The sequence below is a fragment of the Bufo gargarizans genome, chromosome 2, assembly GCF_014858855.1.
Source record: "Bufo gargarizans isolate SCDJY-AF-19 chromosome 2, ASM1485885v1, whole genome shotgun sequence".
Lineage (NCBI taxonomy): Eukaryota > Metazoa > Chordata > Amphibia > Anura > Bufonidae > Bufo > Bufo gargarizans.
In genome coordinates, this window is record NC_058081.1 from 531,904,513 (window position 1) to 531,926,041 (window position 21,529).

General features: G+C 44.4%; 1 protein-coding gene across 5 annotated transcripts in view; it reads right to left on the reverse strand.

The window, feature by feature from the left end:
- The window catches only part of PTPRO (protein tyrosine phosphatase receptor type O), a 149,345-nt gene that overhangs the window by 14,252 nt on the left and 113,564 nt on the right, over positions 1-21,529 (reverse strand). For all 5 annotated transcript variants that reach the window (XM_044281509.1, XM_044281508.1, XM_044281507.1 and 2 more), the window contains one exon: positions 21,311-21,387. In XM_044281509.1, coding sequence (XP_044137444.1) covers positions 21,311-21,387 — 77 coding nt within the window. The remainder of the gene's footprint in view (positions 1-21,310; positions 21,388-21,529) is intronic.

Sequence of the window (21,529 nt, forward strand, 5' to 3'; positions counted from 1 at the left end):
TCAGCAGACCAAGTCACGCGACCAAGGCGCTCTCTCAAACCAACTATAAAGATCACAGAAAACTATCACACCAGGAAAGATGAGCTGTGCGACAACCTGGAAGAGCTATGGGAACGAGTTTCATCCCTCATATCAGGACTTAAGTCCTCCTCAGGTGATGCCACCAGTTTACAAGTTGCCGTCGGGCGGCTGAACGCAGCCCACGAAAGATACAAGAGACTGTCCACAAGGTATATGACCTTTCTAAAAGACTCTAATATTGAAGAAGCCCTGTCAGAATTGTGCAAGGCAGAATCAATAGACAGACAAAGAGACGCCATGGTGATGGATGCTAAAGATAAAGTGGAACTCCGCATCTCTCATTTGCAAGAAACTAGATCACACAGATCGCATTCATCCAAACATTCCTCGCGGTCCTACAGATCATCATGCTCTAGAAGCTCCGCCCTGAGCGACAGATTACTAGAGGCTCGCATAAATGCAGAGCTATCCAAAGTGAGGCGTTCCTTCACCGAAAAAGAAGTCCTTGCGAGAACAGAAGCACAGACGGCGGCGGCCAAGAGGACAGAAGCGGAGGCAGAAGCCAAGAGGGCAGAAGCGGAGGCAGAAGCCAAGAGGGCAGAAGCAGAGGCAGAAGCCAAGAGGGCAGAGGCAGAAGCCAAGAGGGAAGAAGCAGAGGCAGAAGCCAAGAGGGCAGAGGCAGAAGCCAAGAGGGAAGAAGCGGAGGCAGAAGCCAAGAGGGCAGAAGCGGAGGCAGAAGCCAAGAGGGCAGAAGCAGAAGCAGAGGCTCGAATAAAGATCCTTGAATCAGAGAGGGAAGAGGAAATTGCATTAGCAAAAGTAAGACTACTTGAGCAAGCATTGAGCCAAGGCTTTGATTCAGTCTGCTTACCACCAGAGGAGAGAGACGATCCAGTTGATCGCACCAGCGACTATGTACTGAAACAGTTATCTGCACCACCCCCAGTGGGCAGTACTGTCCAAGCAAACAACACTGAAACCTCCAAGTCAGCTCTACCTGCAGTCCCAGCGATACCCACAGCACCCGAGCAACCCAATAACAGTTGCCCAGGCGCGCCCTCTCAAGGGCAGTTATTACAGCAAGATGGCTACCAGGTGTTCCCTGGCCTACCTCCACAGCTCAAGCGGCAGTCATCAGAATCTACAGAGGCTAGACCACAGCTCAACCCTGCAGCAACATCATTCTACCCGGAAGCATCTCACCCTTTCACGCCACACAGCCTATACGCCCCAGGGGCATCACAAGTTGTCATGGCAACAAGCAGTGAGAGATCAGATATGTCTGAGTTTGCCAGATTTATGGTGAGCAGAGAGCTAATTAACACCAGTCTCTCAAAATTTGATGACCGTGCGGAGAGCTACAGAGCCTGGAAGGCAACCTTCAAAGCTGCCATCGCCAACCTCAACCTAACTGCAGAGCAGGAGCTCGACCTCTTGATCAACTGGCTGGGCCCAGGCTCCACAAATCGCATCAAGAGCCTTAGAACTGTCTATGTGGGACAAGCAGAAGCAGGTCTCGCTGCAGCCTGGCAAAGACTCGAACGCACCTTTGGCAGTGCAGAAGCAATAGAGAAGGCACTATTCAGGAGACTGCAGAACGTTCCCAAGATCAGTCTTAAGGATGTCCACAAGCTTCAGGATTTAAGTGATTTGCTCATGGAACTGGAGCTCGCCAAAAGAGATCCTCGTCTGTCCGGGCTGTGCTACCTGGATACTGCCCATGGGGTGAACCCAATTGTCGTGAAGCTACCATACAGCCTGCAAGAGAAGTGGGCGGCATCAGTCTCAAGGTACAAAAGAGTGCATGACGTCACCTTTCCCCCATTTATTCATTTCTGTAGGTTCATCGATGAACAGTCCCAGATGAGGAATGACCCCAGCCTCGACTTCCTGGAGTTTAATACTACAGCTTCAGTGATGCCATCATCAAGGTATGAAAGTATTGTGCATAAACACAGAGACTTTAAGAGCAGCGTGAATGTTAGAAAGACTAACCTACCATCATCTGCAGTACCCACTGGTAAACAGTACACTACCTCATCAGGAGACAAGGCCTTCAATCGTGAATGTCCCATTCATAAAAAACCACACTCACTGAACAAATGCAGAGGATTTAGATCCAAAACCATACAGGAACGCAAGAAAGTCCTCACCGAGCTTGGGGTATGTTTCAGGTGCTGCGCTTCATTGGAGCACATGGCTAAGGACTGTAAATCCATTATCAAGTGTGAGGAGTGTCATAGTGAAAGACACGCCTCAGCTATGCACCCAACTCCACTCACAAGGGATTCACCGGCTGCTGTCACCACCAGTCCCGCTCCAGGTCATGGCGGGGAGCCCCAAAATAATGCCAACACAGCCACTGCTGTTTCCTGCTCATGCTTGGATGTATGTGGGGAGGGCCAGAGTGAGAAATGTTGTGCCCGCATATGCCTAATCAAGGTCTACCCGGAGGGGCTACCAGAAAAGGCAGTAAAAATGTATGCCATCATTGACGACCAAAGTAACCGCTCCCTAGCAGGACCTAAATTCTTTGAAGCCTTTGGAATAAAGGGACCGTCAGAACCCTACATCTTAAACACCTGCTCGGGTCGCATAGAGACTAGCGGCAGGAGGGCACAAGGATTCATTGCTTGTTCCGTCAGTGGGAATACAGAAATACCTCTACCGATGCTGATCGAATGTGATCAAATACCCAACCATAGGGATGAAATTCCTACCCCGGAAGCTGCATTTCACCATCCACACCTAAGGCACCTAGCCAACGTTATCCCACCTATGGACAACAACGCAGAGATTCTACTCCTGCTTGGCAGAGACAATCTAAGGGTACACAAGGTGCGTCAACAGTGTAATGGTCCCGACTATGCACCATACGCCCAGAGACTGGACTTGGGATGGGTAGTCATAGGAAATGTATGCTTGGATCAACCAAGAATCCGCTCTTTCAAAACGCACATGCGTGGAGATGGACGCACAACTTGCATTAAGCCTTGTCCTCATCACTACGAGGTGAAAGAGAAGCCTCCAGACCTCATACAACCACCTGACGACATTCCTCCCTTCTTTGCCGACAACTTGGGAAGATTAGTCTTTCACACAAGCAAGGACGATGATAAAGTAGCTTTGTCAGTAGAAGACAGAGAATTTATCAAGATAATGGACAAGGAGTTCCTTAAAGACGAAACCAATCACTGGGTTTCTCCATTACCCTTCCGAGCTACCAGGGTGAGACTCCCGAACAATAGGGAACAAGCTCTGTCTAGATTTAACTCTCTTCAGCGTACCATGAACAGTAAGCCTGAGATGAGAGAACACATCGTTGCCTTTATCGACAAAATATTCCGCAACAACCATGCAGAACCAGCTCCATCCTTAGGGAAGAACGACGAGTGCTGGTACTTACCTTCATTTGGAGTGTATCACCCACGGAAACCTAATCAAATTAGGGTTGTTTTCGACTCAAGCGCCAAACATCAAGGTGTATCTCTTAATGACGTCCTTCTCACAGGTCCTAATCTGACGAATAACCTAGTTGGAGTGCTGATGAGGTTCAGAAAAGAGCTAGTTGCCATCACCGCCGACATTGAACAGATGTTCCACTGTTTCGTAGTCAGAGAGGACCACCGGAATTTCCTCAGGTTTCTGTGGTACAAGAATAATGACACCAACGCAGAGATGGCAGAGTATCGAATGAGGGTACACGTATTTGGAAACAGCCCTTCACCTGCCGTGGCAACTTACGGCCTTCGGCGCACTGCAATAGAGGGAGAATCAGAGTACGGTAAAGACGTCAGAGGACCAGTAAAACAATTGAGGTCTGACCAGGGAAGCAACTTCATCGGAGCCTGTAGAGAACTTAACATCGACACCAAGTCCATTCAAGATCAGTTGGCGGAAAAAGGTTGCACCTGGATTTTCAACCCTCCTCATAGTTCCCACATGGGGGGCTCCTGGGAGAGAATGATCGGCATCTCACGCAACATCTTAAATTCTATGTTGGTGGATGTAAACTCATCTAGACTCACACATGAGACTCTAGTTACTCTTCTCGCTGAAGTTTCAGCCATTATCAATTCAAGACCCCTTGTGCCAGTGTCTATGGATCCTGAAACACCAGCCATTCTGACTCCGGCTATTCTACTTACCCAAAAAACTGAGAGTACGCTTATTCCTAGTGGAGAATTCACTCATGCGAACATCTATCGAAAACACTGGAAACGTGTACAATATCTAGCAGATTACTTCTGGAACAGGTGGCGAAAGGAGTACCTCAGTGTTCTTCAAGGAAGAAGAAAATGGCAACACCACAAACCAAACTTGAAGGAAGGAGACCTTGTATTGATGAAAGAGCAACAAACCGAAAGGATTGACTGGCCTGTTGGGCTAATTTCAAAGGTTTTCCCTAGCAAGGATGGCAAGGTCCGGAAGGTGGAGTTGAAGATCTTCAGGAAAGGCGAGCTTAAAACGTTCTCAAGACCAATCAATGAACTCATCTTAATACTACCCATCGAGAACGTCCCTGACGGGTGAACAGGACTGTATCTAGCTTCGCAGATCTTCTCCATTCCAAGTTGAAAACAGGACTATCTATGTTTTGCATTCTAACATGTTTTTTTTACAGGTTGTTTATATTTTATGGACATTCGTCATAGTGAAATCCCCAAAGTGAATTTCAGACGGGGAGTGTGCTGTTTCTTTCAAATTTAATTAATGCACTGTATTATTATATCTCCTTTCACTATGTTGTTCTACGTATTGTTTCTCTGCTGCCATCTGCTGGCCGGAATTTGTATGCTGCACGCCTTGTTCCTTATCTATAAAGTTTTTCTCTGCTGGGCGTGGTTTTAGCAGCCTTGGTTCTTGTCTCTTCCTGTAGCCATTTTAAGTGCTGCACTCCTTGTGACTAGAGACTCACACCTTGGCTTGTGAAGGCATCAGTTTTTGACCAGCAGTTGCCTCAGCAGTTAGCCTCCGGAAAGACATCCACATGACATCATCTACCGCATTACAGTACTGCATCACTGTATGTTGCTGCTCTGGATCAAATAAACCCACGTTTGATTGCATCCTCGTGTCTACGTCTGGGTCCATCTAACCTGAGCATCTGCCGGTCCGGTCTGCTCCACTGCTTGGATACGAAGGTAAGACAGTCACAAGGTCATCATCAGTTACACCTTCATTCGCCTTCATGTGGGGACAGAACACTCCATGTCCTGCCTCTTCTCCTTCTCCTCTCTCCTCCCATTTATCCTCCACTCCACCTTTCACCGTGCCCTTGTAGCGTTTATCTGGCACAAGGCAGGCTTCCGTGGCCCAAATGTTTGAGCGTAAAAAAAAATTATGACGCTGGATAATCCTCTTGCCCAACGGCTGACCACTGGCTTGTCGAAACTGCTAGCCCACAAACTATTGCCATATAAATTGGTGGACTCGGAGGCCTTTAGAAAATTTGTGGCCATTGGCACACCGCAATGGAAGGTCCCCGGAAGGAAATTTTTCCCAGAAGGGCATCCCTGAACTATATGGCCACGTTCAGCGGCAAGTTAATATATCTCTGGCATACAGTGTCGGTGCCAAGATACATCTGACCACAGGCACGTGGTCTAGCAAACACGGGCAGGGAAGGTACATAACTTTTACTGTCCACTGGGTGAACCTTCTGACGGCCATCAAGCATGTAACCCATGGCACCCGTGTGGATTTGGTGTTACCGCCACGGATCCTCTTCTCCACTTCCTACTCCATCCTCCGTCTCCTCCTCGGCTGACTCCTCCTTTTCCACTACTACCGCCTCTTCCGCTGCACCCCCCAAGCTCCCTAGAACCCATTCGACGTGCCACTTGAGACGTTGCCATGCTGTGCTGCGGCTGTTGTGCCTGGAAGTGAAGAGCCACACTAGTCCTGCACTGCTTTCAGCTCTGCGGTCACAGGCCGATCAGTGGCTAACCCCGCTCAATTTGACAGTTGGTAAAGTAGTGTGTGACAACGGTGCCAATCTGCTGAGCGCGCTGAAACAGGGCAAAATGACACACGTGCAGTGCATGGCGCACGTCCTGAACTTAGTCATGCACCGATTCATTGCCAAATACCCTGGGATCCAGGATGTCTTGCGGCAGGCCAGGAAAATCTCTGGCCATTTTAGAAGATCTTACATGGCCATGGCTCGCCTTGCTGATGTTCAGCGGTGACACCGTTTGCCCGTTAGACGTCTGACTTGTATATGCTTGATAGGCTGCTCCAGCAAAAGCGTGCTGTTAGCGACTACCTGTATGAACTCTGTGGCAGGACAGGTTCTGGGGAGCTTGTTTTTTTTTCCACTGCGCCAGTGGCTGCTCATGCGCAACGCATGCAGACTTCTGCAGCCATTTGATGAGATCACCAAACTGGTGAGTCGCAGCCAGGGCACCATCAGTGACATAGTAGCTTACACCTTCTTTCTGGAACGTGCATTGCGTTGTGTCATTGATCAAGCCGATCAAGAGCTGGAAGATGAGGAAGTTGCAATGCTGAAAGAATTCCCAGGGGGGGCTACTCCATCTGAGACAAGTCAGCAGGAGTCTGAAGAGGATAATGGTGGCTGGGGGGAGGAGGAGCAAAAAAGCAGGCTTTAAACTTTTTGGGGATCCCTGGTGTTGTCCGTGGCTGGGAGGAGGAGATCGAGGATGACATTCTCCTGGGCGATAAGCAGGAGCCAGGGCGCTCCACCACTTCCAATTTAGTGCAAATGGGGACCTTCCTGCTCCAGTGTTTGAAGAGGGACCCCTTATAAAAATCATAAAGGTCAAGGACCTGTACTGGGTGGCAACGTACTTAGACCCCCGGTACAAACGCTGAGGTCTGTCAGAATGCAGCATTTCTAGGCCTTGCTGCGAGAGATGCTGCATTCTGCTGTTGCGGGCACTGGCAGAGGAATTTCCACACACAGCAAAACAGGTGTGGGTACCAATCCTACTGCACCTGCAAAAAGAGGGCAGTTTGAAGACGTGCTGGTCACTTTGGATCCAACCTCAGGGAACGCCTAGACCGACAGGTGTCCGACTACATCGTGTTAATGGCCGATGTGAACGCTCTGAGAACCGAGGAACCCCTTGACTACTGGCTGTGCAGGCTTGACCTGTGGCCAGAGCTGGCACAATTTGCCATGGAACTCTTGGCCTGCCCCTCGTCGAGTGTCCTGTCCGAAAGGACGTTCAGCGCAGCAGGGGGGGGATCGTAACCGGTATGCGTTAACAGATGCCTCAGACTGATGCCGTACAGTGGCCTCCATTCACTATACAGTTCCATGGTAGAAAAAAAAAAAAACGTTAATGTATGCATTTTTTTTAATGGACTCTACAGGATACAAAAACGTGGCGTGCTGCACAATTGTATACATCAAACCGATAGTAAATAAAAAATTTCTAGGTTCCAGCAGGGCACATTTTTAAAAAGTTTCCCTTTAAGACGCATAAAAATGGTCCCTGATTAAAATACATATTTTTTGGGGGAATTTTTGCCAATGATCCCCCTCTGGTATATCACTGTCCATGTTGTGAGACATGCTGTGAGACATAAGTATATGCTGGCTGCAAATACTGTATGACCTGAAGTTTTTTTAGGTTTGCCTGCTATTAAAGTAAATGGGGCCCACCGCGAATACGCAGTTCGGGAACATTTGATCGCGAACGCGCGTTCAGGAATTGTCCCGGCCGATGTTCGACCATCACTAATGATAGAGTTTACAATGCTCATTAATTCAAAGCCAGTAAATGTTAAGTGATGCTGATCATTTTCTCAGTCATCACTTAGTTGCTATTGATCAAGTTGGTTATTAGGTTTCCCTATTTATTGCCCTATGTTCTGTAATAGTAAAGGACTGCTAAATAACTCCATATCTATACGAGCCCTCCCTGCTCTACTCGTTTTTAGAGGTTCGCATGTCTCATCAGGAGCGTTGGGTATTGAAAGGAAAGGAGTTAGGGCAGTAAAGAAGGCGGACTAGAGAAGACAGCTGATAAGCTGGTGCGGTCCCAATTGATGGTTTGAGACCACTACCAGGGGAAATAACAGAAAGCAAGATATCAAGATACACGAGGAGCGGCCTCACTTGGTACTGGTTTGGCCGTGGCGCGCGCACCGTTCCAGTCTGTTTAAATGAAGAGCGCCCTGCCTTCTAGCTCGGAGGAACCCTAATCCGGCAGCAGGCTAAGGAAAATGGGAGGAGATCATTGTATCCCCTCCATGAGTGCTGAATGGGGACCGAGAGGTAAGGGTTATCATAATAGTAAGATTACGGGGAGACAGCAGGGGGAAAAAGAGGGGGAGATCAGAAAAAGGATTAAAACAGGAAAATACATGAGAGGAGGGGCGTTGCTAGGTCAAAACATTCCCCTGATCTTTTGTTCCAGGCCCCAAATGTCCTGTCTGCCTGTTAGATATAACTGTATTGCCGTCCTAAGGACGGCAATACAATTGAATGTAATGCATTGCAAGAGCTGAAGGACCTGTGATGACTTCACAGGTCATGTGAGCATTTCTAAATGCAGTAGCTGAAAAGGACCTGGGATGATGTCACCATCATGTGACCAGTGCAGGAGAGGACGGCTCTGCAGTGAAGAGAAGCCCTGGGAAGAGGCTGAGGTGAGATCTGCTACATGAGGAGAGGTAAGTGAAGATTACTCAATGTGAGCGGCAGAGCAATGTTGGGAGTTGTAGTTATTTAACTGGGACTATATGTTAGGGCTGAAGGGAGAGAAGTTATTTATATGGGACAGTGAGGTGGAGTGATGGTAATTACATGGGACTGAAATTTGGAAGTGGCTGGGGTAGGGTGATGTTATTTACATGGGACTGTATGTTGAAGGGTAATGTTATTTATATGGGACTACATGTTGAAGGTGTGAGATTGTGGAACAGCTCTTCCTGTATAATGCTGGTGCATAGTTAAACTTTGAGATTGTCATTTTGCATTTCGGCCACAGGAGGTTCTCTGTTACTGCTGGATTTAAATATGCAAAGTAGAGGATGACTCATTTGCTGCTTGAAGAAGAACAAGGAAGTGAGAGAGAGCTGACATCATGCTAGAAGTTTTTTTTGTGTGAGACTGAATCCGGTTCCATCTTGGTTATCCTGGAGTGATTGGGGAGGCAGTGGAGGGGGACTAGTCGTTGTCCCTCACCTAGATCCAGCCCTTAGGAAGAGGGATTGTTTCAGAAGATCTGCTACAGTGTTTGGACAGAAGTCTATCTACCAAGCAAGGCCGTGTGAGCGATAAGGGACTGGTGGCCATCTCGGTTAAGAGGCATTCTCTGACACAGAATGGACGCAGGTCAGTAAATATGTTTACTCATCGCAGTATATTAGTGGCGCCTGAAGCATCAAAGACTAAGTCTAGGCCTTATTTAGTTAGTTAGGACTTGCATGCTTGGCAGGCTTTACAAAATTGTTCTGCGGCACAGTATTGACTTGCAGGCTCGGCTGTGTGCGCCATCGGCTAGGTTTGTTCTCTTTTGCGGCACAGCATCGACTTGCAGGCTCTGATGTGCACGCCATTGCGATAGGTCTGTCCAACCGAACAGGGACAGTGACTGTGGGCCTGGGGTATAAGATCTTTGGTGCACCTTTGCATTGTTATTTTTATATTACTGTTTTAGTAAAGTTTCTGTGTTTGCACAAAGCTGTGTGTTGTCGCTTTCCTCGTCTGTGACTTCGCTGTATCCTGGGGGTCACTCCCCGGTTCAAGGTCTTACAAAGGCAGCTGTGTGAGGGGGTGATATTATTTACATGGGATTGAATGTTAAGGGGTAATGTTATTTACATGGGACTGCATATTGGAGGTGGTTGGTGAGGGGGTGATTTTATTTACATGGGACTGTATGTTGAAGTTTTCTAGGGGAGGTGATGTTATTTACATGGGACTGTATGTTGAAGGCGGCTGTGGAGGGGGTGATGTTATTTACATGGGACTGTATGTTGGAAGGGGCAGGAGAGATGGTGTGATGTTATTTACATGGGACTGTATTTCGGAGGGGGCTGTAGATAGAGAGGGAAGTTATTTACATGGGACTTTATATTGGAGTGGGCTGGAGAGATGGTGTGATGGTATTTATATGGAACTCTATGGCGGAGGGAGGGAAATAGTGTTATTTTTATGGGCAGGAATTATAATTTCTGAGGACACTAAACTGAGAAATATAACTACAGGGGGCACTGCAGGCGGCATTATAAATATTGGGGGCGCTTCAGGGTGAGCATTATAACAGTAGGGAGCAATATAAATACTGTGGGCACTTCAGACAGTATTATAAATACTTTGGGTGCTTCAGGGCGAGCATTATAACAGTAGAGAGCAGTATAAATACTGGGGGCACAGTGGGGGCATTTTAAATCCAGGGGACATTAGGCGTTCTTATTACTACTGGGGGCTCTATAGGAGGGATCCGCATTATTTCTACTAAGAGCACTATGGGGGCCTTATTACTACTGAGGGGTCTGTAGAGAGCTTTGTTACCACTGGGGGAATAATAGGGGGCCTTATTTCTACTGGGGGCTCTGTGAGGATATTATTAATACTGGAGGGCTCTTCTACTAATGGAGGCACTCTTGTGGAGCATTATCACTGTTGGGTCCAGTAAGGGGGCAGTATTACTAATGAGAGCATTCTAGAAGGTAATTACTATTGGTGGGACTATGAGTACTGTTACTATGGGGGGACTCATTTTTCTTCAGGATAGTATTTGGGGGTACAGAAAAGTAAGGAAGCTAAGATGTCTGTGTGTCACACTCTGCAGAGACGAGGTGGCTGAGAGAAGTGTCCGGACCAAATAGAGAAGATGATGACAGAGAAGATCTACATCAGAGGAGACGTCACCTGGGAGGCCCTGGATGTGAGAGGTATGTGCTGCTGTATAGCAAGTACAGTAAAATGTCTTCAGTGTTTGCAGGGGGGGAGGGATGCAGTTGTTCAACTTAGAGAATTGGGCCATATGCATTGGTGCTTGGGCCCCGGATCTTTTGAGACCCTAGCAACGCCCCTGCTGAGAGGTACTGGGTTTTGACCGGCGGTGAGGTTCTTTCCCCCAGATGGTGGAACAGTATACCCATGATGGCATCATCCATTAAACAGACTCACTGCAGTATTCACTAAAGAGAAAATCATGCGGCCAGTACCCGCTCCAATACATTACCCCCAAAAGAGGACACATAGGAAAGTAGGTTGACCATGTGTGATTCTTGAGCTAGAAAAATGGACCATCTGGCCAATGCCTCAATTCTGAAGGGGACAAAAATATACAGTCGGGTCCATAAATATTGGGACATCGACACAATTCTAACATTTTTGGCTCTATAGACCACCACAATGGATTTGAAATGAAACAAACAAGATGAAGCTTTAACTGCAAACTGTCAGCTTTAATTTTAGGGTATCTACAGTACAGACCAAAAGTTTGGACACACCTTCTCATTCAAAGAGTTTTCTTTATTTTCATGACTATGAAAATTGTACATTCACACTGAAGGCATCAAAACTATGAATTAACACATGTGGAATTATATACATAACAAAAAATTGTGAAACAACTGAAAATATGTCATATTCTAGGTTCTTCAAAGTAGCCACCTTTTGCTTTGATTATTGCTTTGCACACTCTTGGCATTCTCTTGATGAGCTTCAAGAGGTAGTCACCTGAAATGGTTTTCACTTCACAGGTGTGCCCTGTCAGGTTTAATAAGTGGGATTTCTTGCCTTATAAATGGGGTTGGGACCATCAGTTGCATTGTGGAGAAGTCAGGTGGATACACAGCTGATAGTCCTACTGAATAGACTGTTAGAATTTGTATTATGGCAAGAAAAAAGCAGCTAAGTAAAGAAAAACGAGTGGCCATCATTACTTTAAGAAATGAAGTCAGTCCGAAAAATTGGGAAAACTTTGAAAGTGTCCCCAAGTGCAGTCACAAAAACCATCAAGCGCTACAAAGAAACTGGCTCACATGCGGACTGCCCGAGGAAAGGAAGACCAAGAGTCACCTCTGCTGCGGAGGATAAGTTCATCCGAGTCACCGGCCTCAGAAATCGCAGGTTAACAGCAGCTCAGATTAGAGACCAGGTCAATGCCACACAGAGTTCTAGCAGCAGACACATCTCTAGAACAACTGTTAAGAGGAGACTGTGTGAATCAGGCCTTCATGGCAGAGTATCTGTTAGGAAACCACGGCTAAGGACAGGCAACAAGCAGAAGAGACTTGTTTAGGAAAAAAAACACAAGGAATGGACATTAGACCAGTGGAAATCTGTGCTTTGGTCTGATGAGTCCAAATTTGAGATCTTTGGTTCCAACCACCGTGTCTTTGTGCGACGCAGAAAAGGTGAACGGATGTACTCTACATGCCTGGTTCCCACCGTGAAGCATGGAGGAGGAGGTGTGATGGTGTGGGGGTGCTTTGCTGGTGACACTGTTGGGGATTTATTCAAAATTGAAGGCATACTGAACCAGCATGGCTACCACAGCATCTTGCAGCGCCATACTATTGCATCCGGTTTGCGTTTAGTTGGACCATCATTTATTTTTCAACAGGACAATGACCCCAAACACACCTCCATGCTGTGTAAGGGCTATTTGACCATGAAGTAGAGTGATGGGGTGCTGCGCCAGATGACCTGGCCTCCACAGTCACAGGACCTGAACCCAATCGAGATGGTTTGGTGTGAGCTGGACCGCAGAGTGGGCCAACAAGTGCTAAGCATCTCTGGGAACTCCTTCAAGACTGTTGGAAGACCATTTTAGGTGACTACCTCTTGAAGCTCATCAAGAGAATGCCAAGAGTGTGCAAAGCAGTAATCAAAGCAAAAGGTGGCTACTTTGAAGAACCTAGAATATGACATATTTTCAGTTGTTTCACACTTTTTTGTTATGTATATAATTCCACATGTGTCAATTCATAGTTTTGATGCCTTCAGTGTGAATCTACAATTTTCATAGTCATGAAAATAAAGAAAACTCTTTGAATGAGAAGGTGTGTCCAAACTTTAGGTCTGTACTGTACATCCAAATCAGGTGAACGCTGTAGTAATTACAACAGTTTGCATATGTGCCTCCCACTTGTTAAGGGACCAAAAGTAATGGGACGGAATAATAATCATAATTTAAACTTTCACTTTTTAATACTTGGTTGAAACTCCTTTGCAGTCAATTACAGCCTGAAGTCTGGAATGCATAGACATCACCATACGCCGGGTTTTATCCGTGGTAATGCTCTGCTAGGCCTCTACTGCAACTGTCTTCAGTTCCTGCTTGTTCTTGGGGCATTTTCCCTTTAGTTTTGTCTTCAGCAAGTGAAATGCATGTTCAATCGGATTCAAGTCAGGCGATTGACTTAGCCATTGCATAACATTCCACTTATTTCCCTTAAAAAACTCTTTGGTTGCTTTTGCAGTATGCTTTGGGTCATTGTCCATCTGCACTGTGAAGCGCCATCCAATGAGTTCTGAAGCATTTGGCTGAATATGAGCAGATAATATTGCCCAAAACACTACAGAATTCATCCTGCTGCTTTTGTCAGCAGTCACATCATCAATAAATACAAGAGAACTAGTTCCATTGGCAGCCATACATGCCCATGCCATGACACTACCACCACCATGCTTCACTGATGAGGTGGTATGCTTAGGATCATAAGCAGTTCCTTTCCTTCTCCATACTCTTCTCTTCCCATCACTATGGTACAAGTTGCTCTTGGTCTCAGCTGTCCTTAGGAAGTTGTTCCAGAACTGTGAAGACTTTTTTTTTATGTCGTTTGGCAAACTCTAACCTGGCCTTCCTGTTTTTGAGGCTCACCAATGGTTTACATCTTGTGGTGAACTCTCTGTATTCACTCTGGTGAAGTCTTCACTTGATTGTTGACTTTGACACACACACACCTACCTCCTGGAGAGTGTTTTTGATCTGGCCAACTGTTGTGAAGGGTGTTTTCTTCACCAGGGAAATAATTCTTTGGTCATCCACCACAGTTGTTTTCTGTGGTCTTCCAGGTCTTTTGGTGTTGCTGAGCTCACCTGTGCGTTCCTTCTTTTTAAGAATGTTCCAAACAGTTGTTTTGGCCACGCCTAATGTTTTTGCTATCTCTCTGATGGGTTTTTTTTTTTTTTTTTCAGCCTAATGATGGCTTGCTTCTCTGATAGTGACAGCTCTTTGGATCTCATCTTGATAGTTGATAGCAACAGATTCCAAATGCAAATAGCAGACTTGAAATGAACTCTGGACCTTTTATCTGCTCATTGTAATTGGGATAATGAGGGAATAACACACACCTGGCCATGGAACAGCCGAGAAACCATTTGTCCCACTACTTATGGTCCCTTAACAAGTGGGAGGCACATATGCAAACTGTTGTAATTCCCACACTGTTCTCCTGATTTGGATGTAAATACCCTCAAACTAAATCTGACAGTCTGCAGTTAAAGCACATCTTGTTTGTTTAATTTCAAATCCATTGGGGTGGTGTATAGAACCAAAAATGTTAGAATTGTGTCGATGTCCCAATATTTATGGACCTGACTATATATTGTCTCCCAAAACAGAATAAATACCCTGATGTAGCCCCAAGAGGTGCAATCTACACATCTCTGAATAGGGGAAGGGAACAGGGAAGGGAAAGGAGCCCTAGCATATATCAGAGTGGGTAAACTTACCCTCTATGTTGGTAATGAAATAAAGCATACAAAGGATATTTGGTTGCTCAGACCTGATAGCTTAACAGTTTTAAGCCTGAATATCCACTGTGCTTTCTTCTCGAGAAGTTAGTTGTCAAAATTCGGGTCAGGTTTCATAGTCCAATAGGTATTCAGAATGTCTCTCACTTGCTGGTATGCGTTGTGGCCACAACCCGTGGGACATTCCCTTCCTCCAATCTGTTCTTGGGACTAAGAAGATCATCCCTCCTACTTTCCAAAGAGTGCTGATGTGCGGCATGGAGGACGCATGCTGGATAACCACATCTCCTAATCCACTGCTCTAGGTCTGCTACCTGCTATCTCTCTAGTGTAGAGCAATTGCGGCGTAACTTCTCCATACTCTTCTCTTCCCATCACTATGGTACAAGTTGCTCTTGGTCTCAGCTGTCCTTAGGAAGTTGTTCCAGAACTGTGAAGACTTTTTTTTTATGTCGTTTGGCAAACTCTAACCTGGCCTTCCTGTTTTTGAGGCTCACCAATGGTTTACATCTTGTGGTGAACTCTCTGTATTCACTCTGGTGAAGTCTTCACTTGATTGTTGACTTTGACACACACACACCTACCTCCTGGAGAGTGTTTTTGATCTGGCCAACTGTTGTGAAGGGTGTTTTCTTCACCAGGGAAATAATTCTTTGGTCATCCACCACAGTTGTTTTCTGTGGTCTTCCAGGTCTTTTGGTGTTGCTGAGCTCACCTGTGCGTTCCTTCTTTTTAAGAATGTTCCAAACAGTTGTTTTGGCCACGCCTAATGTTTTTGCTATCTCTCTGATGGGTTTTTTTTTTTTTTTTTTCAGCCTAATGATGGCTTGCTTCTCTGATAGTGACAGCTCTTTGGATCTCATCTTGATAGTTGATAGCAACAGATTCCAAATGCAAATAGCAGACTTGAAATGAACTCTGGACCTTTTATCTGCTCATTGTAATTGGGATAATGAGGGAATAACACACACCTGGCCATGGAACAGCCGAGAAACCATTTGTCCCACTACTTATGGTCCCTTAACAAGTGGGAGGCACATATGCAAACTGTTGTAATTCCCACACTGTTCTCCTGATTTGGATGTAAATACCCTCAAACTAAATCTGACAGTCTGCAGTTAAAGCACATCTTGTTTGTTTAATTTCAAATCCATTGGGGTGGTGTATAGAACCAAAAATGTTAGAATTGTGTCGATGTCCCAATATTTATGGACCTGACTATATATTGTCTCCCAAAACAGAATAAATACCCTGATGTAGCCCCAAGAGGTGCAATCTACACATCTCTGAATAGGGGAAGGGAACAGGGAAGGGAAAGGAGCCCTAGCATATATCAGAGTGGGTAAACTTACCCTCTATGTTGGTAATGAAATAAAGCATACAAAGGATATTTGGTTGCTCAGACCTGATAGCTTAACAGTTTTAAGCCTGAATATCCACTGTGCTTTCTTCTCGAGAAGTTAGTTGTCAAAATTCGGGTCAGGTTTCATAGTCCAATAGGTATTCAGAATGTCTCTCACTTGCTGGTATGCGTTGTGGCCACAACCCGTGGGACATTCCCTTCCTCCAATCTGTTCTTGGGACTAAGAAGATCATCCCTCCTACTTTCCAAAGAGTGCTGATGTGCGGCATGGAGGACGCATGCTGGATAACCACATCTCCTAATCCACTGCTCTAGGTCTGCTACCTGCTATCTCTCTAGTGTAGAGCAATTGCGGCGTAACTGAAGGTCTTGACCTTTTGGTATGGCCCTTTTTAAGGGGTAAGGATGCCAGCTATTGCAGTATAGTAGTGTGTTTGTCAATGTGGTTTTCCTAAATAAATTTGTTGTGATTTGTCTATCACTTTCTTTCTGGATCATGAGATCCAGGAACATGATACAATGTTTCTGGATATCCGATGTAAAATATAGCCCAAGGTTATTGATATTCAAAGCTTCCACAAATGTGTGGAATTGCTGCTCGTCCACATTCCAGAGGATGAATACATCATCTATAAGCCTTAGCCAGAGTGCAATGAATTTGGACCACTTGCTAAAGGCATAATTGAAAACCACACATCTCTCCCATCAGCCTAGGTATAGGTTGGCAAAGCTGGGGGCACAGGGGCTCCCCATCGCCACCCCTCTAAGCTGGTGGTATGTTTTCCTATCAAAGAGGAAGACATTATGTGTCAAGATGAAGTTCAGTAGTGAAAGTACAAAATGGTTATGATGGTAGAGGTTTTTTCACATCCCATCCAGACTCGTGAGACTGGTATTAGAATTTACTTGGATGCTCTAGTTTGGCCCTCTAGGGTCGTCACAAAGGGTCTTAGAATTTTATCAACATAGATCACCAGATTTTGTGTCAGACTACCCATGCCCGATACTATCGGTCTACCATTTAGTGGTGATAGACCCTTGTGGATCTTTGATTGTCCATAAAAGCATGCCATCTGGGGATGTTGTGGAAAGAGGAAATTGTACTCCATGCGGTCAATCAATCCTCGTTGTAAAGCATCATTCAGGAGTATCTTTAGCTCTCTACTGTACCCCAACATTGGGTTAGAGTCAAGTATCTCATAGCAGGCTTCGTCCTCCAGGATTGTAGAGCACATTTTTTTATACGCAGATGTGTCAAGTATTACGATGTTCCCCCTTTGCCTGAGGGTTTGATCACAATGGAATCATCTGACTCCAGAGCAATCAATTCCCTTAATTCATCTGATCTAACATTGCCCTTGTAGCTCCCATCCATTCCTATTTTAGCAATTTGGTCAGTATTTTAGGCAATATGTTTACCTACCATGCTATTTTCCTATCAAATACAAATGTGAGCAACACCACTTCCGGCCACTGGGGTTTGGCCATCACATGCATGATTTTCTCTTAGTGAATACTGGAGTAAGACTGTTTAATGGATGATACAAACATGGGTATATTGTTCCACCATCAGGGGGGAACAACCTCACCTCCGCTCAATACCCAGTACCTCTCGGGTATTTTCCTGTTTTTAATCATCTTTCTGATGTCCCCCTCTTTTTTCCCCTACTGTCTCTCCGTAATCTTACTATTATGATAACCCCTACCCCTGATAATGTTTACTACCTCTCGGTCCCCATTCATCACTGACAGCACTCGTGGAGTGCTCCTCCCATTTTCCTTAGCCTGCTGCCGGATTGGGGTTCCTCTGAGCTAGAAGGCGGGGCGCTCTTCATTTAAACAGACTGGAACGGCTCGCATGCCATGGCCAAACTAGAGCCAGACGCGCGGTCTCACAGTACCAAGTGTATCTTGATATCTTGCTTTCTATTATTTCCCCTGGTAGCGGTCTCACACCATCAGTTGGGACCGCACCAGCTTATCAGCTGTCTTCTCTAGTCCACTGGAAATCTTTGCTGGGGACCTCGCACCATCAGCTAGGTCCCTTCTTTACTGCCCTAACTCCTTTCCTTTCAATACCCGACGCTCCTGATGAGACAGGCAAACCTCTCGAAACGCATAGAGCAGGGAGGGCTCGTATAGATATTGAGCTTTTTAGCAGTTCTTTACTATTACAGAATATAGGACAATAAATAGGGAAACCTAATAACCAACTTGATCAATAGCAACTAAGTGTTGACTGAGAGAATGATCAGCATAACTTAACATTTACTGGCTTTGATTTAATGAGCATTGTAAACTCTGTATCACTATGCTCATTTCCAGTAATTTGGACAAGATACATTTACAACACTCCATCTAGAAAGGTTGACACATATTGTGTGTCCTGTGCCTGTGTTCTGAGGTTTGCTATAATCTTCGTTTCCCAGCCAACAGTGATTTACCAATATAAAGGTGTGATATTTGCTATAAACCCATGGTCATTTGTGGTCTGGTAATCTCCTGGGTGGGTGTGTGATTAGGGGGTTTGGTGTTATCTTACCCTTTTTAATTTCTCTACCCAGGAGCAAGTTCTTTGAGGCTGTGCCTGAGATACATAGGGCAAGCACTATTTCCTTGTGTGTTTTTTTTCGAATATTAAAAGTGTTGTTTATTATTTTTATTTTAGTATCCTTTTCAGGCAGTGAATATATTCATTTTTGGATGCCTACCTAGTTATCTCCTTTCAGTGGCTTTTTTATACAATCTTCTAACCATAAAGTTAGCCATACAAATAGATAAATATCAGGACCAGTTGACTTTCTTTTGGTTATGGTGGTCTCAAACTCTCCCACCATGGCAGATATTGGACAATATGATACAGTGCTTAGGCACATGGCAGGCAGGCAGAGATCTGGAAGGAGCAAAATCTGAAATTGCCTGACTTCCTGCCATGCACAGAAGCACTGTGCCTGGGGGCAGGTAATAATATAATTATTTATCTTTACTGTAGGAACCTAAATGGGTTGTGTAGGGGTTCATATTGATGAGTTATCCTCAGGATCAGTCATAAATATCAGATTGGTGGAGGTCAGACTCCTGGGACCCTTGCCAAGCAGTTGTTTGAAGAGGTGGTACTCCTCTTCAAGATTGCACTGCATCTAGTCTTACTTGTAGAGGTGGTGCAGCGTAATTACAACTGCTCTTCCTATTCACTTGAATGTGATCAGCACTCGTAATTACACTGTGCCACCACAGCATTAGATACAATGCTCACTGTAATTTTGAAGAGGATGCAGTGCTCTCATAAACGTCAAGGAGAGTGTCGGGAGTGGGACCTCTGCCGAACTATTATTGATGACCTATCCTGAGGGGTGTTCTGAAACTTGTGACTACAGTGCCCCCACAAGGGCTACAGGTTGTTGTGCTTTTTCATCTATAACAATTATATCTAAATATCATAATTATAGTAGACTTGATTGTATATAAGAGGCCATATTGTGATATATTCACAATTTTTGTATGTATTTTTAAAGTTGGCCGAAATAGGTTCAAGGAAAAGACCTTGTTCATAAGGTTTCTTCTCTATGGATGTACCAGTCTGAGAAGAGTCATTCTTGTCTCCTTATAGATCTATGACTGAGATAAGGATATTCTCTAGATGTATCTGGTACTAATTACCCCTACAGTTGATGTCTAATGGTGAAGCAGAAAATCTGTGGTGTCTGTATAATGATCCTTAGTTTTCTTTTTGTATAAGATAATCAATAGAACATATGTATTGTTTTATATTGTTAAATATTATGAAGGACGTCAATGCATCTATTATCTTATATATTTCTCACTAGGAACGCATGTACTTCTAAAATATGATGAGAAGAATTTTAAGTATAGACTTTAATTAGTCTCCATTCAGGGAAGGCAGTGTTATTTTAACTAACAATCAATTACCCGTGGAAGTGACAGGGGAGACACACATGTATATAGAGTACAAGGTCTATTATAGTCCAATCAATACCATAAATTTGATAGTTTGGGAGATGTCTAAATTGGTACCTTAACGTCTATGCTTTAATTGGTGCATGTGTCAAAGTTAATCCCTGCAGCTCTGATTTAGGATTCCATATGTTATGTGTATGGAATGTAAGATGAAGTCAGACCTGGACATTTAACCCTTACTAGTAATGATGCTAATAGTTTATGCAATAGTGCCACCTAGGTATAAATAAGTAACATTACACCAACAGCAGAAATGCATTCTGGGTAATACAGTGACATCACAGTCATTATCATATGTATACGCCTAACCGACAATGATTGGAAAACTCCAAGTTGGGAAGCTTTGTCTAACTGATAAGATTTTTATATAAACCACACACAAGAAAGAGAAAAGTAAAGAAAGAAAGGAGAGACGCCAGGAGAAAAATCCCAATGATCAGAACAGACTATAGAGCTCACTTCCCTTAGACTCTGCATATCATCTGCATTCTCGGGTAACGTATAACTTTATTATGTGTAGTATTCATTGAATTAATTGGCCTGATATTTAGTAACTCCTCGCTTTAGTGCGGATGTATAATGTTAAAAGTACTACATCAATATTATCACTATTCTGTAAATATGCATATTACTGAATAAAAGATCTAATATTGATATCGGAGAAACTCTCTGATTGGAATATTCACATTCCATAGTCAATATCAGGCCTGATAATTTATAAGTTGTGTCGCAATACTACCCGAAATCTGAGATTGATCATAGTTTAAGCAGAGAAAGGGTTCACATCTACCCTAATCACTTTTGAGTTTACTGTGCCAACTGAGAGTATATCTCATAATTGTGGTTGAAACCGTTATATTACATTTTCTGTTTGAGAGGTAATAAGGAACACTGGTATTTGTGTTAGAGCCATCTAGTGGCGAATTTAGAGCACTACATATTATTGCATGTTATTGCATATTATAGAATTTTATATTGATTAAGCTTTGATTGTATTCTAAGTTATTGTATAACAAATCATTTATATTTTTGCATAGACGCTTGTACTATGTTTTACGGACTGCACAATATATTTAAATTAATGACAAACTATTTTTTAGGTGTTTTATATGTCCATCTCTAGGATCAATTCCCTTTGAAGTTTTTCCTTTGATCCTTTCTTTTATATAAAGCATTTGCTTTATATCCCTGAAAGGTACAACATCTGCTTTACTGTCTCATCATCAATGACCAAATCTTCCCTCTGCTCAACTTACAGGAATGTAGTTGGCATTGATGTAATCAGCGGCATCCTCCTCCTCGGTGGTAATGAGCTTCACCCGACTAAAGTCATCTACAGAGAAGAAGCAGGAATAAAGGCAAAACTTACTTCTCATCAAGAATACAAGATGTTTCTTTGTAATAATAACGGCTCCATAACCAGTGCGTACTTACTTGTGCCATACTGTACACAAGATCAGCCTGTGCCGCACAGT